At 52.6% G+C, this 23,561-nt stretch overlaps 1 protein-coding gene across 2 annotated transcripts in view; it reads left to right on the top strand.

Moving 5' to 3' along the window:
• Positions 1 to 17,176: 17,176 nt before the first annotated feature.
• The window catches only part of ESRRB (estrogen related receptor beta), a 55,092-nt gene continuing 48,707 nt past the window's right edge, over positions 17,177 to 23,561 (top strand). Inside the window, exon 1 of one of the 2 annotated variants that reach the window (XM_045563245.1) lies at positions 17,177 to 17,579. In XM_045563245.1, coding sequence (XP_045419201.1) covers positions 17,183 to 17,579 — 397 coding nt within the window. In that variant the 5' untranslated portion in view covers positions 17,177 to 17,182. The remainder of the gene's footprint in view (positions 17,580 to 23,561) is intronic. The other variant, XM_045563255.1, reaches the window with a different exon arrangement.

Raw genomic sequence — 23,561 nt, 5'->3', positions numbered from 1 at the left:
GCAGAGCGGGTGGGGCTTGTGCATATTTTTTCCAATTTTTAAAAACTTTCATTGGAATAATTTTTGCTTTACAGAGCAATTGCCAAGATGGTCCAGAGGGATCCTGAATACCCCTCGTGCAGTTTTCCTTTTCATTAACTCCTTAAGTTACCAACGTAGATTTGTCACAACTAAGAAACTGACCTTGGGACATTACTATGGTCTAAACTACCTACTTTATTCAGATGCCACGTGTTTTTCCACTGATGTCCCTTTTCTCTCCTGGGACTTCACGCAGACTCCCACACTGCCTTTTGTTGTCATGTGTCTTTAGTCTCCTCTGGTCTGTGATACTTTCTCAGGTTTTCCTTAGTTTTCTTGACCTTGCCAGTTTTGAGAGCTGCTGGGTAGTTTGTTTTTGCAGTTTTCACCTTTTTTTTTTTTTTTTTTTTGAGACAGGGTCTTACTCTGTTGCCAAGGCTAGAGTGCAGTGGCGTCATCATAACTCACTGCAGCCTCCAACTCCTGGTCTCAAGTGATCCTCCTCCCTCAGCCTCCCCAGTAGCTGGGTCTACAGATGGGTAAGCTGGTCTCCAACTCCTGGCCTCAAGCAATCCTCCTGCCTGGGCCTCCCAAAGTGCTGGTATTACAGGCTTGAGCCACTTCACCCAGCCGCATTTTTTAACTCTCTATTTCCATTTGGAATCGTGATGTTGAGGGGCTGTGATATGTTGAGGCTGAGCTTAGAACTCAGGAACTGGGCATGCGGGCATGGTGCTGGGTTCAGTCCTGGCTTTACCCCCTACCCACTAAGTGGCGTTGAGCAAGAAGATCTTGCATGCCGAGTGGGTGAGAATACTACCTCGGGGGCCTGGCCGGGGCTGCCTGGGATGAGACATGAAGTGCTCATCAACTTGGGCTTCCTTTCCGGCTTCGCTGGTGTGTGGGCACCTGGTGGAACCAGGAGGAGGAACGCAGGAGCCAGGGCTGTGAAAGGCCAGAGTGAGGCTGGCAGGGAGGGCGTGACAGCCTAGCATGAGGCAGATATTTTGTGATGCTTTTGAAGATAGCGTCCTAATTTGATCCTCACCATAACTCCATGAAGTAGTGAAATGGGTTACCAGAGGCTCTGAGAAGGTCAAGAACCAGCTGAAGGTCATGGAGGAAGGAAGGGCAGAGCCAGGACTTGAACGTGGGCCGTGAGAGCTGGTGCTCCTTCCCGGCGAGGCTGGCCTGAGCTGGCCGGCAGAGGGGCGGGCAGCTCTGGGGCGGATGCTGTCGGGGAAGCCCTGCACCCTGGATCCTGCAATGGAGGGTCTGTCTCGTGGGGCAGCAGGGCTGGGGTTTGGCCAGGCAGACACACGGGGGCGGGAGGCTAGAGGGTTATGGATTGCCAGTCTTTACACGTCATATTGATCTCAGGCCGTTTATTAAAGCGAGCGTTTTAATTTGTAATGTGGGTTTTTTTCCTTTAGGTAATTTCATTTTTAACCCTTGAGTTACCTGTGAGACCAGCATGAGCACATGAGCAAAAGGCTCATTGGCATCAGCTTCCCAGGTACATCTTAGGACCAGCCAGTGCCCAGCCTCCCTCCAGCTGTCCTCCTCCCAGCTGTCTTCCCTCCTGTTCCGTTAGTCTCAGGCCCCTCTGGCAGATGACTAAGGCTACCTCTCTTTTCTAGAAAAGGTACTACAATGAGACCAGACAAGCCAGTGACTGTCTCAAGCACACACAGCCTCAGAGCTGGAGCAGACGCCATATCCAGTAGTCTCTGGGCTCCTTCTGCCAGGCATCATAAGTACTCAGAAGACAATAGTACCCTTTATTATATTTTATTTTCAAAAAATTCTTATTTTATTTATTTATTTATTTTGGGGCAAGGCCTCGCTTTGTTGCTTGGCTAGAGCACAGTGGCACCATCATAGCTCACTGCAATCTCAATCTCCTGGGCTCAAGCGATCCTCCTGCCTCAGCCTCCCGAAGTGCTAGGATTACAGATGTGAGCCACCGCCCTGGCTGTATTTTAAAATCTGAAATTTAAATTACAAAACTGTGATTCCACTCTTGATGGGGGACCTAGGGGGCCACAGTTTGAAGTGCGTGAGCTGATAGGTCTTGTCCTAGAGGGAGGGTGTGTGAGAGATAAAGAGAGATAGAGAGAGAGATGGGGGTGGGGAACACATTAGGTCTGTAGGAGAGAGGACAAAGCAATTTTGGCACTTAGGCCAAACAGCCAAAATTTACCCTCAATTCACCCAAGGCACACAGAAGTCTGGAGGATGAGCAGCCCTTTGCAAAAAGGCCCCCCTGGGGCCTGCGGGCTCCATGCCCTTCCTATTGGGGGTTCCCATTTCATCCACCTTGAACTTTCCAAATTCAGTGCTCGAAGGCCATCCCCACCCCCTCCCAGCTGAGCACGTGGGTGACAGTGCCCTGGCGATTCCTCTGGCTCTAAGTGACGTCCCTTCTGCTCATTCCCCTGTCACTGAGGCATGCGCAGGTTTTCAGATCTCCAAAGAGCCAAGTGTCTCCCTGAGCAGTCTAAGCAGCTGCCCGCTTGCTGCTGGTCTCTGGGCCTGGGCTTGGGACACCAGTCCCAGTACTCGGGGTGTCCTGAGAAGCGTCTGCCTGGGCCTGCCATCCTCAGTTTCCAGCTGACAGCAGCCTCGGCCCCTCCTCCCACCCTGGACCCACCAGGATGAGGACAGAGGCCATTTCTCTTCTGCCCACCTTTAAAGGCCAGCATGGCCAGGGTAGGGAAGAAGGAACCCCGTTTGGGGTCACCACACTCCTCCAGAGACAGTTCACCCCAGAGTGTCTGAGCCCCTGGACCTGGGCATCAGGATCGATTAGCGTTCAAGCCTCCGCCCTTCCATGTACCACAGACGCTGTGTGGCCACCTGACTCAACGTCTGTGGGCCTCGATTGATTTTCCCCTCTGTAAAATAGGGTGGAAAACTCAGAGTTACTTGAGGAGCAAATGAACTTATATGTGTAAAAGCACTTTGCACATAGTAAGTGCTTAAAAAGGAAAGAGATTTAGTGTTATTATTCCATTAAATCATACAGCAGCATTCATGTCTCTTTTATTCTTCCGAAGAGCTTGCGTGTCTGTTTTCTCATTGTGTCCTTAGACAACGCCATGAAGTAGGGTAGTTTTTCCTGGATCTGGTGTACCAGTGCAGTGGCTGAGATGCAGTGAAGTGTGATGACATGCCCAAGGCCACTCAACAGAGCAGTGGGGGCACTGAGGCCTGAACCTTGGGTCCCAGGAGGGCCCTGGCTACGTTAGGTGTGTCCCAGTGTGGCTCACCTGGCAGGCATGACAGCAGTTTGTCCCTCCGCCTCTGCCCCTCCCTCCCCTTCCCAGGAGCAGCTGTCTTCCCAGGTACCCCAACTTCCCAGGGAGGGAGGGCCTCCTTGGGTGCCGGCAGGGGGTGACTCCACCTCCCCAGCCAGTGGCAGGGCTCCATGCCATTGCCAGCAGCATCTTGGCAGATGAAGGTTGCATCAGTGAGCAGTAATTGAAATGCAAAATAACATTTTGATCGAGCCAGCAGGCTGTTTATTTATCAGATCAATAGTCAAAATGTCCCATCTGGAGAAGCCAGTGTGATAAGTGACAGAATTGCCAAGGGCAACCCTGGTGGCTCCAACCCCTTCCCCAGTGGCCCAGATTGGGGGCAAGGAACATGGAACCTGGGAGTGACCCCCACCGCTGCTTCTCCTTTCCAAAGTGTGGACACACACACCCCTTGCTTCATTTTCTTCTTATACTCAGTTTACATGGAGACTGAGCTCTGTGTTGTCAGGGGCTGCCCGTTTTGTGGCTGACGGCACCTGTACCCAAGAGAGCTGAGATAGTAACGGCTCACATTTATTGAGCACTTACTATGTGCAGATGCTGCTGCTGATGTTTTATATCTATTGTGTCATTTAATCCTCAGCAAAATTCTACGAGATAAGTGTTTTTGTAGCACCCATTTTGCAGATGAGGAAACCGAGGCCTGGAGAGGTTCAGCAGCTGGTTGCACAGTCAGTGACAAAGCCAGCCTTCAAATCCAGGTGATCTGGGCCCAGACCCCGCATGCACAGGTCTTGTCAGTCCTCTGTCTCAAGGGTGGGGGGCAGTGGACCATTTCACTTACACGGTGGGGTTCTGGCTCTGATGTCAGCCTTTTCCCAACCCTGCTTCCCACAGGTTTTCACGACTTGCATTGATTTTGTGCTAAAATATATTTTCTAGCATTTTGAAACTAGATGTCTCAATGACTAGCTCTCAGCCTCTTGCCTCTCCAAGTTGCCTGCCCAACACATGACATGGTTTTGGGTGCTTTTAAAAAACAAGTAAAACCAGGAAGTAAGAAAAATGCATACGTTCTTTGTGACGTCCTTAAACCAGGATTATCAGAATGTGATCAGAACTGATTGCAGGTTGGACCCTTTAGCTGTTCTCGCGGGGACTTTCGTTGGACCCCGGGTCGCTGTGGGTTCTGCCCCCGGGGTGGCTGGCTCCCTTCTCAGACGATGGTCCTGTCCTGCGACTCAGCTGTGTGACTGTCACATCCCCAGGGGTACAGGCCTCGGGGACTGTGTAATGCTGGTTTGACGGGGCTCCTCACATCCCACCCAACTCTTAGACCTTATTCATTTGTACATTCAACAGATATTTATTGAGCACCTACTGTGTGCCTGCTAGGATTCTAGACACTAGAGTAGAGCAGAAAACAGACAAGGCCCCTGCCCTCGTGTGTGGGGTGTGGGGAGGGCAAAGACTGGTGTGGGAACGTGACCAGTATAGTCAAGAAAGAGCCAGGGGCCGGCGTGGCTGGGGTGGAGTGACCACAGGCGAGTGGGCAGGAGACAGAGTGACACAGGTGTTGGGGCCAGATCTCGGGGGCCGTCCGAGCTGCAGTAACGACCCCTGCTTCACTGAGACTGCGATGGGAAGCCCCTGGCTGCTTTGAACAAAGGAGTGTTGTGACTTACTCCCCTTCGTGTTGTAACTCACTATGGCACTTTCTGGTAGTGTGACCTCTGCCAAGACATTTAACCCCTCTGGGCCTCAGTTTTCTCATCTGCAAAATGGGGAAAATGATAGTACCTACCACAAGTTGTTGCAAGGAATCAATGACTTGATGACATATTGTCCCTGCCTAGCACAGAGTAAGCCCTCCAGAAGTGGGCACTACTGTCGTCATTACAGGGATCAGAACAGGGTTCCCAGTTGGCTGCAGTGGCAGGTCCCTGCCTGTCCACCTGGGTTAAGATGTCTCTTTGTCACCTGCTCAGGCTGCCTGCTAGCACAAAGACTGAAAACCTGAGTCCGGATGAGAAGTGGATGCTGGGAGTCCCAAGCTTCCTATGTCATCCCTGCCGTGCACAAGGCCACGTAGAAAGGGCCACTGCCGTGACCAGAGAGTGGGTGGAAGTAATGTCCCCCCACTGGGTCTGCACACCGTGGGGCAGCAGTGAGGCCCAGCAGCTGCACACACAGGAGACTTGGATGTGCTGTCACACAGGGGCAGAGCGGAGGTCAGCGCTGTGAGCCTAGCTCCTTAAACGCGATTCCACCCTAGGTTGTATAAACAGAAGTCTAGTGTCTGGGATGGGGGAGGTGTCAGTACCGCTCTGCTCTGCACGGTCAGAACTCACCTGGGGAGCTGTGCTCAGCTCTGACGCTCCTCTTTAAGGGGGTAGGCAGAGCAGATAGGCTACGAGGGCTGTCCAGAAAGTATCCAGCCATTGTTAATACAAAGACAACGGTTTGCGTGACACGGATGTAACCTGGCAGCCAAGGCGAGTGGCCTGTACTGCGCATGCGTGAACAATGTCGCCTTCACTGTACCAGTCAGCGGGGCGCCAGCCGCCTTGGAGTGAGCACGTGTGCTGTGTGGCCGTGGCATTCAACATGACTGAGTGGAGCAACGATTGTGTCTGCATCCAATTTTGCGTAAAGCTTGAACATTCCTTCAAGGAAACTATTCGAATGATTCAGGTTTTCAGGGTCGAGGCGACGAGCGTAGCACAAATAAAAGTGTGGCACAACCGCTTGAAAGACGGTGGAGACTCTGTTGACAGTGACCCACGTTCTGGAAGGCCTGCAACAGGCAGAACACCCGAGAATGTTGACCGTGCACGGGTTAGGGTAAGGGACGCTGGGAGAACTGTGTGAGGTCACAAGACGCCTACTTTGAAGGGGACTGAGGCGTCATTGTCCTATGTACAATGTTTCTAATACTTGCATCTTCTTCAATAAATGTCTCTATTTTCCATATTACATGGCTGGATACTTTCCAGACAGACCTTTATTCTCAGAAGCCCAGGGGATGCCCACGCCAGTGAGGAGGGCTCACCAGGGGGCAGGAAGCTGCCTATCTATGGAAGGGCGTCAGACCTGTTCTGTAGGTCCTGAGAATCAGACTTGTGTAAACTATAACTGGAAGCTCAGAGGGAAGAAATATTTTTATTCTTCACAAAGAACTTTTTTGTAAAAACAATCCGAGTGGTCTAAACATGTAAACAGCCGCCTACAGAACTAGCGCTCCCCCCGTCACTGGGGTCCTTACAAGGCAGACATCACTTGCCTGCGATGCAGTGAAAGAGACTAACGCATCCATGAACGCAGATTAGGGCCCTTTGAAGTCCTGGTCTGCTTGAGTGCCTCCCCTGCACAGCCCCCTCTGTCTCTTCTTCAGGCCTCTGCTTAAATGCCACCTCCTCCGAGAAGCCTTCTCTGACCACCTATCCAGAGGCTTGCCCAGCCTCCCATGCTCTCTCCTGCTCATTCTTCACAGCGCTCACCACTAACTGAATTATTCCATTTGGTCACTTACCTGTCTTATTACTTAGGATGGGCAGGGCTAGCTGTGATTCCATACAAGCCCAGGGACCCAGTGGCTTAGCACAGCAGAAACTGACATGCCCACACGGCATTTTGGTGAGGGTGTTTGCAGGCAGCCTTTTACAAGGTGATTCAAGGCCTGGGCTCCCTCCAACTTGTGGCTCTGCCATCCCCATGGGCCTTGGAGTCTCCTGGATCCCCTGCCTATAGCCTGCATGTGGGGCAAGAGTGGGAGAGTGGAAGAGGAAGGTGGAGGGGAGAGCGGGGGAGGAGAGAAGTCTGTGGGAGATTTTTAGGGGCCAGATGAGGGTGTGGCTTATATCACTTTGTCCACATTCCATTGGCGGAGACCCAGTCACGTGGCCACAGCTAGCTGCAAGGCTGACCGGGAAATGCAGTCTTTGTGTGTCTAGCAAGAAAATGAAATAGCTTTTGGTGAACTCATAACAGTGTCAGGTACACTTATGTATCATATTTCACTGAATCTATGGTATCATCTATTATAAGAGATAGCATTTTTTTATTTTGGGGACTGCTAATTAAACCACAACATGCCGTTGATTGCAGAGGCATTCTGATTGCCAGGATGGTAAAATGTGGAAAATGGTACAGCTTTGAGTCCATGCAATATGGCATGCCTCTCCTTGAGGGCAGGGACCCGTCCACCTTGTCACCAACACAACCCCAGGGCTGGAATAGAGTCTAGCATACAGTAGATACTCAAAAGATAGCAGCTGAGTGAGTGAAGGAATGAAAGAGATAGTGTGAGAGCTACTCCTCTTCGGTAGAGTGTCAGAAACGCCCTTGTGTGAGCTGCAGAGGGAGGCCAGCTCTCAAAGCCACTATGCTGTTGGGTCATTCTCTAGCCCCGGATCCAGAGGGGAGAAAGAGAAAGAAAGAATTAGAAAAATATTCCTGGCCGGGCGCAGTGGCTCATGCCTACAGTCCCAGCACTTTGGGAGACCGAGGCAGGAGGATTGCTTGAGCTCAGGATTTCCAGGAAAATATTCCTGAGGAAGCCACATAAATTCGAGCCATCTCAAGAAAGGTGCCAGGGTAGCAGTGTGGCCGTGAAGGGTGTCAGGTGGGCTGTTTTCTATGTCAGCTTATCCCCCTGGGCAGGTCACAAGCTCACTATGTCTCTAACCCCCTGACCATCGGTGAGTCAGGCCACGCTTGCTGGCCCAAGCAGAGACGTTGCGGGGCTTGGGAGCAACTGCCGACAGCGGCCAAGGCTCCCAGGACTCTGCCTCTGACTGCTGCTCCCCTTGGCCGCCAGCTTCGATACTCTTCTCTCACTGCACATTGGCAGAAGGATGACCTCACTCAGTGCCTGAAGTGTCCATCTTACCCGTTCTGTCCCTGGAGAGGCAACCCTGGCACCAGAAATCTCATGGGAGAGACTTATTGGTCCAGCCTGGGTGAGGTGCCCACCCTGGGTCTATCAGTGGGCAGGAACGTCTATAAGGTGGACGTCTATAAGAGATGGATGGTTGGTGGATGTCTATAAGAATATGGCAATTCCTGCGGAAGCCCTGTGTGTACATGCGAGGGGTGGTGGGGAAGAGGTTAGTGCTGGGCAGTCAGTTCTAGTAGTGCCTGAAAAAGGGGCCTGGGAAAGGGACTTTCTCAGTGGAAGTAGCAGACATGCAAACGCGTGATTAAATGGATGAATGGGTAGAACACGGATGGAAGAGAGGAAGACGGTCTTTCTTGCTGTACAATTGAACTTCTTAGAAAGTATAAATGCAAGCTGTCACCTCATTACCAAACAGGGATGCTAGAAACAACTGCTAATATTTATTAAGTGCTTACTGTATGCCAGACACTGTTCAAAACTCTTTTTTGTAGTAACTCACTAATTCTCAAGAACACGCTACCAGATGAGTACTCATCCCCATTTTACAGATGAGGAAACTGAGGCACTTGAGCTTTAAAAACCCAGTTCTAAATGGGCAGAACTGGGCTTCAAACCCAGGCAGTCCAGTTGTTGTAATCACTGAGCTGTACAGCCCAGCACCACAGCCACTGTGAGGTTGGAATGCCATGTAGAATCTGCTGAGTCTGCCCGGGGACAGTAGGTGGGATGTTTACGCCACATCACTGTTTAATATAGGGTGAAAAGAAGCACAGATTCAAGAAGAGTTAAGATAAATTTACAGATGTCAGAGCTCCCATCTCTAATGAAAGAGGTGTGTTTGGGGGCATATTCCAATTTTTGATGCTGCCCTTCCCTTAAAAAGAGCCCAGAGCACTGGCTTTGCTGTCTGGGGGTCGGGGGCAGCCACTCAGCATCCAGTTGTCTCTTCCTGTGTTGGCAGAAACTCTTTCTTCTCCTTGTGATGGATGCAGCCTGGAAAACCATGGATAAAAAGTCCTGATTGAAAGGCACTAATTACCCATCATTATTTTCCATGCCGTAATTTGTGCGGAACGAGATTTCAATCAGTTGTCCGGGATCAGCCTGGTTTTGACTAATCTTTCTAACGACAAGATGCTTAATTACAGATTTTTGCCTGCGCTCCAGCACATGCAGAGGGAGGCCAGCTCTCAAAGCCACTGCGCTGTTGGGTCATTCTGCAGCCCTGGGTCCCAGAGGGCCCCCAGGAGGAGGAAGAGAAAGAAAGCATTAGGAAAATATTCCTGGCCGGGTGTGGTGGCTCACGCCTGTAATCCCAACACTTTGGGAGACCAAAGCAGGAAGATCGCTTGAGGCCAGCAGTTCCAGGAAAATATTCTTGAGGAGGCCAAATAAAATTGAGCCATCTCAAGAAAGGTGCTGTGGTAGCAGCGTGGCCACGGAGGATGTCACATGGGCTGCTCTCTACGTCAGCTCACCAGCTCACTGTGTCTCTAACCCCCGACCAGCCCCTCAGCTGTCCCCAACCAGCCTGGTGCTCTCCTTAGTAACTTTGAGCGAGTCATTAATTTCTCATGGCTTCAGTTCCCTCATCTGAAAGTCACCAGGGTAGGCAGAAGAATCTCTGAGCACTTAGATTCAGTGACTCCAGCTGTGTTGATGTATGTGTCCAGAAAAAATGTTATCTATTGTTGAAAGTTGAAAGATACACATATGCAAGATTTCAATCACACAGGAGTGGTAAAAATAGCATCTGTTAATAAAATAGGCAATTCAGACTACTCAGGGGGAAGGTCAACTTGAATTGATGAACTATCTGAGTTTAAGAAAAAAACATATACATCAAAGGAACGGACCTCAGTGCACAGAATTGGATTCATCATTATCCTTGGTTTGTAACACTTATCACTGGCCTGCCCTCCCTCCCTCCCTCCCTCCCTCCCTCCCTCCCTTCCTTCCTTCCTTCCTTCCTTCCTTCCTTCCTTCCTTCCTTCCTTCTTCCTCCCTCCCTTCCACGTACTAAGTGCCATGAATCCATGCCCAACAGGAAAGCTGGGACCTTGGCAATAATTCACGTCTAACCACATGATCCTCCCTATCCCTCTCCCCTGTTCAGGGCATTCTACATTCTTTAATACTATTTCTAAAGGAAGTTGATCTGTGCTACTTCCAGGTGCCTGAGGGGCTGATTCGTAACTAATAAAGCCTTGCTGGAGGGTCTGAGGATCTGCTTTAATGAACAGCTCCAGTGGCCCCTGGTTAGCACATTAATTATGGAAATGTACATAAGAGTCTCTCAAGTGTTCAGAAACCATTTTTCTTCTGGAGAGTGGATTCCCATTTCAGGCTTGTTTATCCTATTAATTTGCCTAGCCAACCCCTTTTCCTCCCGGTATGTGGCAAGTCCCTTGCAGAATTATCCTCAATTCTAAATCTGGGGAGCTTAGATGAGGGAAGAGGTTTGCTGGGTTTAACCACAGGCCTGCCAGCTGCTGGACTTTCCGGAAGGGGTTTCTTGGAAGAATCAAAGCATCAGGCAACATCCACCGAGTGCTTGCTGGGGACCAGCATTATCCTAAACATTTATTTGCCTTCAGTACCCATGCTCACGCAGAACACCCCCATGAAGGAGGTACTGCGGTTGAGCCCATTTTACAGATGAGAACCCTGGGGTCCAGAGAGAGTGACCTGGTTACTCACAGTCCGCAGTAAATTGTGGTAGAACTGGCACATCTGACACCAGCGTGTGCAGCTGTCAGCCATTAAGTGAGGCGGCGGCTTGTTCCTGCTCTCAGACGCAGGGCCCCAGCAGGGAGCCCCCGGGGGCTCTGGGACGTCCTTCTGCACCACCCAGACTCTCCGGTGTGGTGGGTAAACACTTCCCCTCAGAGGAAAGCAAGCCAGGACCTGGGCTAATCAGGCCAGTCCATTCCTCTGTCCTTCCGGAAGCTTCTCTCCTGCCATCTGACCACCAACAGGCCACTTTGAGAGGGACAGATCCCTGGGCTATGATTATCCTGGTACCCCCAATTTCTCTTCCCCTGCAAGAGGTCTGAGGCAAAATAGTTCAACAATTTGGGTTTCATTCAGAACTTTTGAGATTCTCCTGGTCCCGTGTTAGGAAAATCCTCAACCCACTTTGTTGTCTGGCAGAGCGATGACCAGCAGGGGAAGGGAGAGCCCCCCCAGTAAGCCCTGGGGGTCAGACCGCCCTGGGAACAGGGCCCCGCACTGGCCGCTGAGCAGGCTGGAGGCAGAGCCGGGTGCGGCAGGGGCGGCCGTGTTTCATCATCCCGGGGTGAAGCCGAGGCCAGGGCTGCTCTGCTGAGCTCCAGTTCAGAGACGGATCAAAGGGAAATGATGCCTCGAGGGGCTTCAACCACAGACTGTTGCTCTTCCAAAGGCTGCGGATGGAGATGGGCGTCTGTCCCCTCCCCATGAAGAGTCAATAGGCATCGATCCAGCTGGGAACTGGGTCCCAGCCACCCACAGATGATGAGCTCCACGTGACTCCCTCCTCGCCAGAGCGCGAGTGTCAGCTGCCTCCCGCCTCACCCTGAGGCCGTGCAATGCCTGGACACCAGCTCAGCCCCACCCCACGGCCACCTCTGAAACCGTACGTGCCAGATTCTCAGGCCTAGACGCAACCTGCCAGCCTCCCCGTGTCCTCACTCCTTCCTCCTGCTGGACCTCGGCCTCCACCTCCTGGAAACCTCCACTCTTGCTGCCTCTCCGTTGCCTCCCGAGTCCGCCCTTTCTGACATCACTGCCCTCTCTCCTGGGCCAGCGAGTTCATCTTCCCAGCCTGCAGCTCCACGTCTTGTCCACCCCCTTCCCTGGCACTTCTAAGTCAGCGTTGGCCCCAGCGGGACATTTGCAATGTCTGGAGAAGGTTTGGGTTGACATATTGTGGGGGTGGTGCTACTGGCATTTAGTGGGTAGAGGCCAGGGACACTCCTGAGCACCCTACAGTGCACTGGACAGTCTCCACAGCAGAGATTACCTGGCCCCGAATGCCAGCAGTGCCGAGGCTGAGGGACCCAGATCTAAGGTGCTGGGGGAGACTGGGCCCACCCTGCAGTGTTGCCCCTGCGGAGTGAGCTACGGGGCCTGGAGAATTTTTGTGGCCTTGATTTTTGTGGCTCTCTCCCTCTTGCACAACTACTCTTGCAAACTGTTTCCCTTTCCTTGTCCACCTGGCCCCTGGCCCTCAGCCTTCACCCTGGCACCTCCTGCTGCACAGGGTCCCTGCAGGCTGAGTGGAGGTGAGGTGGGTGGGTTTGGCGGGTGAGGAAGGCCTCATGCAATGCCCCCCTCTGCCACCTAAAACTTCCCATCTGCGCGGCCAGCCCTGCTCTTAACTCCTCAGCTAATTTCTCTACCTGCTTTCCAGATTCCTTTCAAATTTCTACCAGGTCGTCCCTGCATCCTTCTTCCAGTGGCACTCAGATGGGACGCCCGTGAGAATCACAACTGGGGCATCAAAACCAAAAACAAACAAAACGCCTCCCGCAGGTTTCCGGGCCCCATCTGCAGAGGTGCGTGTGCAGCTATGACTGCGGAGGGCTCGGGTCCAGGAAGCCGCCTGTCCCACGAGCAGCTCAGCTGACTTTGATGAAGGCTGAACGACAGTCTGAGCAAAGCCCACGCTGGCCTTTCGTATCTGCAGCCTTTCCATCCAGGTTTTGCTCTTCACCATCATCAGCACTTAGCCCTGAGTAACGATGAGTCATCATTATGTGCTTTGAGGAGAGAAGGGGCGTGATCGTGATCGGTAATGACACCGAGTCAGTAGGTAGGACCGGCATTGCCCCCCGGCCAACTGGGACGTATGGATACCTAATTTTCAATTACCTTAAATTCCTCCCATTCTCATGTCACCTGTTCCTCATCAAAGAAGCCCAAAATTAGTACCAAGAATAACAACAAGGACACTCCCTCTCCGTGCCCACAGCCCCGAGTTCAGGAGGGCGTGTCGTCATGTGTGCGAGATAGACGGGCCGCCTGGAGGTGTGCGAGAAGGCAGCACTCCCCCGCCACACCCCCGCCCCTCCCCTGCCCTCCAAGGCCCAACTTCTCGGAAGAATCGGGCTTTCACCACCCCCTCCAGGCAAAGGTGCCAGCCACCTCCAGACTGCCAGGTGCAGGGCACGCTTTCCCCTCCTCCCTTCACCTGGCCTTGTGGCTGGGTCGGACCTGCTGCCCACCCCTTCTAGAGGGCTCTGCTCGTCACATTTCTGTGACACGCTTTCTTTTTATTCTTCTCCCACTCCTCTGGGCATATCTTCTCTGTTCTCTTCTTGCACTTCTTTCCCTCCACCTTTCTTTAAATTTTGCTTTTGAATGAATGAACACATGCTGTCCTGCAGCCCGAGGACAGATGGGGGAGTGGACAGGCTTCCTGGAGCGTCCAGCCTCTTCGGCAACTTTCCTTTCCCTGCCTGGTGCATCAGGAACCAGGCAGCCGGAAAGGCCCTGTGCCTGTCTCTCTGCTTCCGGTCTCTAGTCTTACCTTGTATGGTTTGAGAGATGACAATGAGGCGCTTTGGAGCTCTTGGTGGCAGTCAGACATTGTTAGCATTTTTCGGGGCTATAAAGATGAGATCTCTGCCCGAGGCAGCTCTTCCCCAGGCCTGGGCATGGAGAGGCAGAGCGCGGGGAGGCCAGGAGCTCAGACTCGCAGTCGGACAAAAGCAGATAGCCGCATGCAGCTGGGGCTCCATGGCCAGCTACTCGTGTCCCCAGCCTCTGGGCAGAGGGGATGCCAGGCAGCTCCTGAGAGTGAGAAAAACAAGCTGAGGCACCTGGAAGGAACGTTCAGCACAGAATAAAGCTGTGGCCTCCTGCGAGTCCATACGGTCTGCAAATACGAATGAATGAAGACCAGAGGGGAGTGGCAGGGCTGCCCCTGTCAGCGCAGTGCCCCTCTCTGGGCGCGGCCCTTTCTGGCACGCCGTGCACCTGTGTTTGTCAGGTGTCTGTCGTTCCTACCAGAGTGAGCATTTCTTGAGCTCCTGGGCTGTGCCTGTCACATTCCCGTTACCTGGCCTGCCCTTGGCACATGGTAAGTGTCCAAAGTACACAGTGATTGTCCCTAGAAAAGGCATTCATGGCCGGGCACGGTGGCTCACGCCTATAATCCTAGCACTCTAGGAGGCCGAGGCGGGTGGATCGCTTGAGCTCAGGAGTTCAAGACCAGCCTGAGCAAGAGTGAGTCCCCGTCTCTACTAAAAAAATAGAAAGAAATTAACTGGACAACTAAAAACATATATAGAAAAAATTAGCCAGGCATGGTGGCTCATGCCTGTAGTCCCAGCTACTCGGGAGGCTGAGGCAGGAGGATTGCTTGAGCCCAGGAGTTTGAGGTTGCTGTGAGCTAGGCTGATGCCACGGCACTCTAGCCCGGGCAACCGAGCGAGACTCTGTCTCAAAAAAAAAAAAAAAAAGAAAGAAAGAAAAGAAAAGAAAAGGCATTCAGGGGAGGGGAGCACAATAATGGTCCTGGGAATGAGAAATCTGAAGGAATGAAATTGTTAGATGCCCCTCTCCCCTGGGACCCAGGCCCTAAAACAGCAGCCAGCTTCCCATGCCAACCCGCACTGGGGCCAGGGCTGGGTTTGCTTCCTTTCTGGCCCTGAAGTCCCCAACCAGGGCCTGGAGGTGGGGCCCAGACACTGCAGATGCTCCGTGCCCTTCTGAATCAAGAAGGAGAGGGGCAGGAGGGCAAACCAAGGCTTGGGGACAAAGCTGCTGCCCGCCCTGGTGTCCTTCAGGGCTCTCTGAGCCGGGTGGCTGGGGGGACGCGGTTGGCAAGGCCGCGGCCTGCTCTCTGCTGGGAGTGGCTGCGGGGTGTCCACCTGCTCCCCCAGGGCAGATGCCTCTTGTACGTCTGGGGGCAGATCTGAAGCAGGTGGCATAGAATACATGCCAACTAAATAGTAGCTACTGTAATTACTGTTTGTATCAAGTGTATCTCCCAAGATCTCTGGAGCCCTCAGGAGGCCCGGGAAAGGTTAGGGGTGAAGGGCCTGGAGCTGGTTTGCCCAGAGAGGCTTTCCACAATGGGCCTGGGGTGTTCCCGTGGACAGAACCTAAAGCAGCCACTAGGAGAGCAGGAGGGATGGACGGTTTGGCGGTGAAGGGCACCTGGGGAGGAACCCAAAGGCGCACATGTGTCTGCTCAGTTAGAGTCTCCTCCAGATGACGTCCTGCCAGGCTGGTGGCACTTCCAGGGACTCACCACTGGTAGCTGGAGGGGAGCCCAGGGAGATGACCAGCCAGAGATGTAAAAGGGCCCCAAGGAGACCCTCCACTAGGGGACTTGGGGCTTATGGGAGAGGTGTCTCAGAGGACTCGGGAACATTCCATTTGGGGCAGAAGAGACCCAGGAGCCTCTATCTTCACACACTGCATTCCAGGAGATTGTAAACTTCTTGAGAGTAGAAGCTTTAGGTGTATCTTTTATCTTTGTGTCCGCAGCTCCCAGCTCCTGGCTAGACTGTCTGTGGGGCCGTGAGTTCCCCATCTCTGGCCACGCTCAAGGCCCTGTCTCTGGCCGCGAGGATGGGGCAGCCCCTCAGCGGGCGCATCAACTATGAAACCATGAGTGGGACGGGGGACAGGGGAGGCCTCTCCCCACCATAAGGCCGCACAGACACATTTTGTGGCATCAGTGTGTGGCCAAGGATTGCAATGTGGGGGTGGGCTTTGTGGGTGTGATAAGGGGGAGTCACGTCTCCATTAATGGGGCTGTACTGCCGACCTCTCCACCCTCTGCTCCTCTCCAAGACCCTTCCCTCTCTCCTTTCACCTGCTCTCAGGCATCAGCCTCGGCCCCCTCTACCTCTACAGTGGAGGCTCAGGGAGTGAGGCAACTGTCACCAGACGAATGGACCCAGGCCACTGGACTCAGATCCCAATGCTGGGTTCCCCTGAACACACACTTTGATCTCCCAGGTGTGAGCTCAGCTGCCTTTCTTGTCCAGGCTGAGAGAGGGACAGGTCCCCTCCGTTCATCTCGGGAGCTGGAGTATGGAGGGTCACACCCTCCCCGGCTTCCTCCCCGCCTGGGTGGAGGAGCTTTGGTTACAGGAAACACTCTATTATCCCGCACAGTGATCCTGCCTATGGGTAATACCCCTCCACTTCATGTGTGGGCAGGGAGGCTTGGAGGTTGAGAAACTTAAAGTTAGAAACAGCTGGAGAACGTTCTAGGTTGGGGTTGGAAGGCTCCCTGGAGCTTTCTGATGGAGGAGCAGTCTCTGGGGGGACGGGTGGGCTGGGTGGAAGCTGGCCTGCTCAGGCGCCAGGAAGGGAAGGGAGAGGGGGTTTGGGAGCTACTTTCTGGACGTGCCTTCTGTTACCAAGCCAGGGCCAGTGGCAAAACCCGGAGGGCAGCCAGTTTGGCTGGGATCTTTGCCACAAGCTGCCTCCTGCCCTGGTCCGATGACCAGGCACCTCTGGTCCCACTCTCAGTGATGGCAGGGTACAGAGGGAAGCTCCGAACTTGGGCTCACCTGATGCCCCGTGGAGCCACCATCATGGGCCAAGGACCCTGTGAAATGGGTGATCAGGTCATTGTACTTAGGGTGCCCGGCCAGGGCTTGGCAGCCGGGACTGTTACGTTGTAGCCACTGAGCATTACTGTTATGCAGAAAGGTTGGCCAAACATTTGGGCCCAATAGTTCCCATCTTGTGTCGCTCTGAAGCCAGCAATTTGCAAAGCTTTGGAGGTGCCTAATCTGAAGCTTATTGATCAAGACATAGTTTCTTTGAGGACTCAGAAGGTTCTGGGGGTAATGCTAGTAACTTGCTCCAGGCTGTGCTGAGTGGAGACCACTTGATCTTCTGCACCATCATTTTATCTCTCCAAGGCCTTAGCATAGAGCCCTTCCCAGCTGCCCGGCCCCCGGGCCACCCCGCCCGGCCACGCCCGCCACGCCCCCGCACCTCACCCTGGGCTGACTTCCCGCTCTGTGTCCACAGGCTGCTGAACAGGATGTCCGCAGACGACCGGCACCTGGGCTCCAGCTGCGGCTCCTTCATCAAGACTGAGCCATCCAGCCCGTCCTCGGGCATTGATGCCCTCAGCCACCACAGCCCCAGCGGCTCGTCCGACGCCAGCGGTGGCTTTGGCCTGGCCCTGGGCACCCACGCCAACGGTCTGGACTCGCCGCCCATGTTCGCGGGCGCTGGGCTGGGAGGCACCCCGTGCCGCAAGAGCTACGAGGACTGTGCCGGCAGCATCATGGAGGACTCGGCCATCAAGTGCGAGTACATGCTCAACGCCATCCCCAAGCGCCTGTGCCTCGTGTGCGGGGACATTGCCTCTGGCTACCACTACGGCGTGGCCTCCTGCGAGGCCTGCAAGGCCTTCTTCAAGAGGACCATCCAAGGTGCGTGCTGCGCAGCGGGGCCTGGGCGCGGGGTGGGGGGCTGGCGCCCGGCCTGTGGGTCCCGCAGGAAAACCAGGGATTCTGGGGGGGCTGCCAGGTCTGGGTGTCATTGGATCAGGGCGTCTGAGGGCCCCTTCTCTATGGCTCAGGGTTTCTCACAAGGACTCCCACAGCAAGACTGTTGTTGCAATGACATGCCCCCAATATGACATGCCCCCAGTACAGCACCCCAGAGTATACACACGAATGCCAAGCCCTGGGTGCCTGTCACCTGTAGGGGGTATACTGTCAAATGTGTGCCCCTCAGAAAGCTTATTTTCTGGGGAAAAAAATAGCATTATTTGCCCTGTGATTCCAGACTTACTGAAATATAAAGGGTCCCTACAGTGTTTTTGTCTGATTGAATTGTACCACTAAGATGTGAATGATTTTCTCATTGTTAAAGACTCAGGCCTGTCCAAGTCAGGACAGGAACTCACCCTGTCTGGATCCCAGTTTGACATATCTTTTAAATCTTTTTTCTTTCTTTCTCTCTTTGTCACCCTGGCTAGAGTGCAGTGGCATCATCCGAGCTCCCTGCAGTCTCAAACTCCTGGGCTCAAGTGATCCTCCTGCCTCAGCCTCCTGAGTAGCTGGGACTAAAGGCGTGAGCTACCATGCCTGGCTAATTTTTTCTATGTTTAGCAAAGACAGTGTTTCATCCTTGCTCAGGCTGGTCTCGAACTCCTGACCTCAAGTGATCCTCCTGCCTTGGGTTCCCATAGTGCTAGGATTATAGGCGTGAGCCATCACGCCTGGCCTTCTTTTCTTTAAAGACAGGATCTCACTCTGTTGCCCAGGCTGGAGTGCAGTGGCGTGATCATAGCTCAGCCTTGAACTCCTGGGTTTTAGCTATCCTCCTGCCTCAGCCTCCTGTAGTTGGGACTATAGGTGTGTGCAGCACCGCACCCTTAAGCCTTTTTTCAAAGCATTTGCTTATCAGCTGAGTCACATTCCAATGGCTATGGGGGGGATAGCTTCTATCTGTGGGTACTGGAGTGACTCTCTGATAACTGAGTGCAAGAGCCCTCGTGGGTCCCTCTGTAAAGTCACCCAGAGGTAAATTAGGGATCACGGTACATCTGCCCTCATGGGGCTGCTGTCATGTTCACGGCACAGAGAGACTCCTTGCACACAACATCTGTGCTTCTGACTGTGGCAGGCCCTGTGCAGAGCACTTGCTTTCATTCAGCCAAGTATCTATTGAGCATCCACTGAGTGCTGGTGACAGGATAGACAAAATCCCTGCTTATGCAGGTAACTGAGACAAGCTGATGCCATCCCACTGGGACAGAAGCTGCAAACTAGCCTGGAGAAAGCCCAGGGGACACCTGTCCTGCTCCAGGATCACATCACTCCTCCAGGTCCCCGCCTGGCTGTCCCTGGGGTGTTCTCCCCCCACCTCCCAGGCTGAGCTTCCCTGGGATGATTCTGTTTATTCATTCAACAAATATTTATTTGTTTAAATTTCTTCAGAGGACAATCTATTCATTAAACCAATTGAGGGCATTAGGATTGGACATGTTCCCAATTCTACATATTAGTTGGGACGATGTGGTGCATTGGCTGACCACCAGGGCTCCCGGGCCAGACAGTTACCTTATTATAGCTGAGCCTTGGGCATGCTGCCTCAGTTTCTCTCTGGGCTGCAGTTTCTTAGTCTGTAAAATGAGATCTTGTTCCTACCTCACACAGAGCTGTTAAAAAGCTTAAGTGAGTTATTATACATAAAGCACTTAGACTATTGCCTGGCATCAGCAAGTGCTAAATAAATGTTTGCCATTATTATTTTCACTTTAACAATGTTGAGACATATTATTACTAAAACAATAGACATATGCTTTAATTTATAGAACAAGCTTTTTTATTCCACACATATTTAAATAAAACAGTACAATCCTTATTTTGATCTAACAGGATTTAGATTATTTGAGCTATTTTAAGATTATTTGAGCTATTTTAGTTTTAAATAATATTTATTTTTTTTAAATGAACCTTTAAAAAATAAACATGATAAAAATTAAAAGAGTAGAACAAGTTTTCCTAAAACTCCAGACCTTAATTCTCTTACCTATCCCAGAAAAAGCCTTTAACCAACTTTGTCCAGCAAATACTCCCTTCTGTATCAGGCCCCGTGCTAGCCCCCAGGACATGCAACTGAATGCATCTTGGCCCTGCCAGCTCTATCCCCTGAGTCCGGGGAAGGCATGGGGATCTCTACATTTGAAGAGTGCTGCATGGTGATTGTGTCTCTTGCCTCAGCCAGGTATGAGAACCTCTGGTCTGATGGTTTTCATGCAAATCATTGGATATTTGATAAACATGAAATGTTTAAACCAATTTAAGTTACTGAGATAAAGTCTTTCTTTCTTTCTTTCTTTTTCTTGAGACAGAGTCTCACTCTGTTGCCCCAGCTAGAGTGCAGTGGCATCTTCAGAGCTCACAGCAACCTCAAACTCCTGGGTTCAAGCTATATCCTCCTGTCTCAGCCTCCTGAGTAGCTGGGACTGTAGGTGCATACCACCACGCCCGGCTAATGTTTTCTAATTTTTGTAGAGATGTGGTCTCTTCTTGCTCAGGCTGGTCTGGACCTCCTGACCTCAGGTGATCTTCCTGTCTCCGCCTCCCAGAGTGCAGAGGCGGGAGTGCGTGTACTCCCAGAGTACAGGCGTGAGCCACCACGCCCGGCCCGGTTTTCTATTTAAATTGGAAAGTAGTCTTGGTGAAGTTGTCGTTATTTTAGACTCTTTGAAGTCAGTTTTTGGAAAAATTGCTTTTAGAAGACAATCCCGTTTTCTTGTCCCCATATCCTTCCGTGGGCTGGAGAGTTCTGCATCAGCAGAGGCTGCTGTGTGTAAACTCAGAAGCCTGACGGAGCCCAGGTGGCTGAGAATGTCCTCGCCAAGGCAGGAGTCCACACAAAAGATTTGTAAACAGTCTTAACTATCGGCTACCGTGAATAGGATAATAATCTCTTCAAAGAAGTCAAAAAACAAACAGCAGCATTTGTGCAGTCGGAACTGAACCGCCCCTGCCTCCTCCTCACAAGGGGACTTTCGTGTTTATACCTAGAAAGAGGTTGATACCAAGAACAGGGAAAAGTAAACTCTGACAGATTACTCTGGTTGTTGTATTAACTCTTTGGTTTTATTCTAACAAAGATTTAGATTTTGTTGTCTCTAAACGTAATAATGGTAGAAAACGTGGAAAAATAGGAAAAGTATAAAGAGGAGAAAAATAACATACTTGGACAACCACATGGACAAACTAAGAGCTGAGTGAGCATTTATTAAATCCCTGCTCTGAGTAAGGTACAGAGAAGAAACGGGAGGGAAGGGGACATAGGTCCCGTCCCAGGAAGCTGGACTCGAACACTTGGTGCCCGTGAGTCTGTAGGCACAGCAGTGCGCTCAAGCCAGGGCAGCCTCCTCAGTACCTGCCCAGCTATGGAGGGTATTCAGGCCAGTTTTTCCAAGTCCAATAACGTGGGCAGAGGAATTGAGTCATGGAATGATCCATTCACTAGTAAAGGCTTGGGAAGCTCTGAAAATCACGCTCGCTCACACCTTGCCTCCTCCTTAGATCACTTCTATCTGGTTGATACTGTTGTTATCCAGTCCAACACGGGAAGAAATTTTACAGAAACAAAGATGTCGTGATAGACTTAGGGAGAAAGCCCTGGGACGAGCATGTCCATGAATACTTGTATTACATACTCACTGCTCACCTGTGCTCAGCGCGAGTCATGTGGGGGTGGGAGGGGAGGGTGGGCAAACCAGAGCCTGCAGGCTGGCCCCCTGGTTCTGTAAATCAAGGTTTGTTGGAACACAGACACACCTATTTGTTTACATGCCATCTGCGGCTGCTGTGGCATTTCAGCAGCCGGGCGGCATAGCTGCAGTGAAGACCTGGTCCCTTACCCACCAGGGTTGCACTCCTCTGCACGACAGCACCGAACGGGGCAGACTCAGTCCCTGGGCTCTCCGTGGCTTGTAATCAACCCCTAATTGTGCCTGTTAAGTGTTTATTCCAACTTTGCCCAATTGCATGCTATGAAAGGGAGTTTGTTGTGAGTGCTGGGGGCTGTGAGACACGGAGAGTAGATGAGCTTAGAGATTGAGAAAGGCACCTTCCTAAAGGGACAGAATGGCTCCAAGGCACAGGAGATAGACCTCAACCTGATTGAATTTACTAGCACATCAAAAAGAAAAATAAAAGTGCCCAACAAGGATTGGCCAGCCCCGGAGGCGTAGAAGAGAAAGAAGCCTTAGGCAAAGGCACTACTCCCAGGAAAAGGGAGTCTGAGCCTAGGGACAGCCTGATGTCCATTAAACATTGTTTGCCTGATTAATACCTTTCTGATTGTGATCTAGTTCCCCCAAAGGTCTTCTGCCAGGAGTGCACTTGCTGGTTAGGCAGACAGCTCAGTTTCTGCTCGTGTCCGAGCTCTTCCAGCGCTGCTTCCCGGGCTCCTGCATTTGGGCAGTCGGAGTCTGCCCCTGCGAGGCGGAGCCCGATTGTGTGGCTGGCACAGTCAGGCTCTGGGGCTCAGGGCTGCGGCACTAACCTCACAGTAACGAAAACCTTTGTAATGAGTACCGAAGTAACGAGGCGGCCTTTGGGGGAGCCATCTGGGGGCCTTTTCCAAGTCCCAGACCTTGACCTTGTTTCCCTGTCCCTCCCTCTCACCAGCGACTCTACCCCTCTGTTTTACTGAGAAGTTAGAAGCCCTGGGTGGGGAACTCCCTCAGCTTGTTGCCACCAAACGTACCCAGTCTCTCCAGTATCTGCAGTTGCTTTCATCCTCTGAGTCCACAGCTGTTGCTTGCTGCCCGCTCACCGCTGGAAGAGATGTCTCCTGCCCAGGCTTTGAATCCTACCTCCTCCCCTTATCCCATCATCTCGCCTTTGTCCTCCCCTTCCACTTTCTGCAGTCTCCTTCCTTCCTTCCTTCCATCAGCACCCAAACACCTCTAGCATCCCCACTCTTAAAAAAAAAATATCCCCTCAACCTTCAGCTTCCTCTGCCCGGTTCTTACCCACCTTCTGTGCCCAGCTTCTTCCTTTCACGCCCACGGCTTCAGTTCCTCTGAAATCAGGACGAACCCTAACTCCATGACTCCTGCCCTCAGCCTCCTCCCCCAGCTCCATGGCTTTCCCACCTGATGACCATTGCCACGTGGATGTCCCGGAAGCACCCCAGACACTCTGAGTCCTAAACGGAAGCTGTGTCTCTCCGATCAGATGTTTCTCCTTGTGTCCCCAGTTCCGTGCCTGCCTCGCCCCTCTATGTTCAAGCCGACACCTGGCTCTCACCCTTAGCTCTGCTTCCTGCCCCAGTACCCACCTTCCCCCCCCAACCCCACATGCCAGCAGCCGGCCCTGTTCATTCTCCCTCCTCCATGTCCCTTGAGCCACAGCTTGTCTCCTGTCCCCTGCTGCAGCCCAGGCCACCACTGACCCCACCACCTGGTCTCCCAGCGGCCAGACTCACACCCCTTCCCAGTCTGTAGGGAAACCTGTCTGAACACACGGCTAACCGTGCCTCTCTTCTGCCTTGCGTGCAGGTGGGTGCGCCTGGGATGGCCCAGAGCCCATGCCGCTCTCCCCTGCCTGCTGGGGTTCGGCCTGACCGCTCTATTTGTCACTGCACTCACCGTCTAGACTTTGTACGCTCTTCTCTCTGCTCCCTCTCCTCCCAACCTCCAGCCTCTACTTTGGTCTGCTGGGTCTCCGGTGAGCTGGCGTTTCCCCCAGGAGGCCTCCTTTCAGGGGACATAGGTAGGGCCCCTCCCCCTGGCCCTCCCTCACACCACCTGTCACACTGTGCGGTTCTTGCCATTACCTATCCGACGCCCCAAGAAGACTGTAAGCTCCTAAGGCACAGGGTTACATTTACCCAGATTCTCACTTACCCCATGTCCTCTTGTGGTCCCTGACATA

This window comes from Lemur catta, chromosome 1, assembly GCF_020740605.2.
Source record: "Lemur catta isolate mLemCat1 chromosome 1, mLemCat1.pri, whole genome shotgun sequence".
Classification (NCBI taxonomy): domain Eukaryota; kingdom Metazoa; phylum Chordata; class Mammalia; order Primates; family Lemuridae; genus Lemur; species Lemur catta.
The sequence above is the reverse complement of the archived record's forward strand: the minus strand, read 5'-3'. Positions and strand labels throughout refer to the sequence as shown.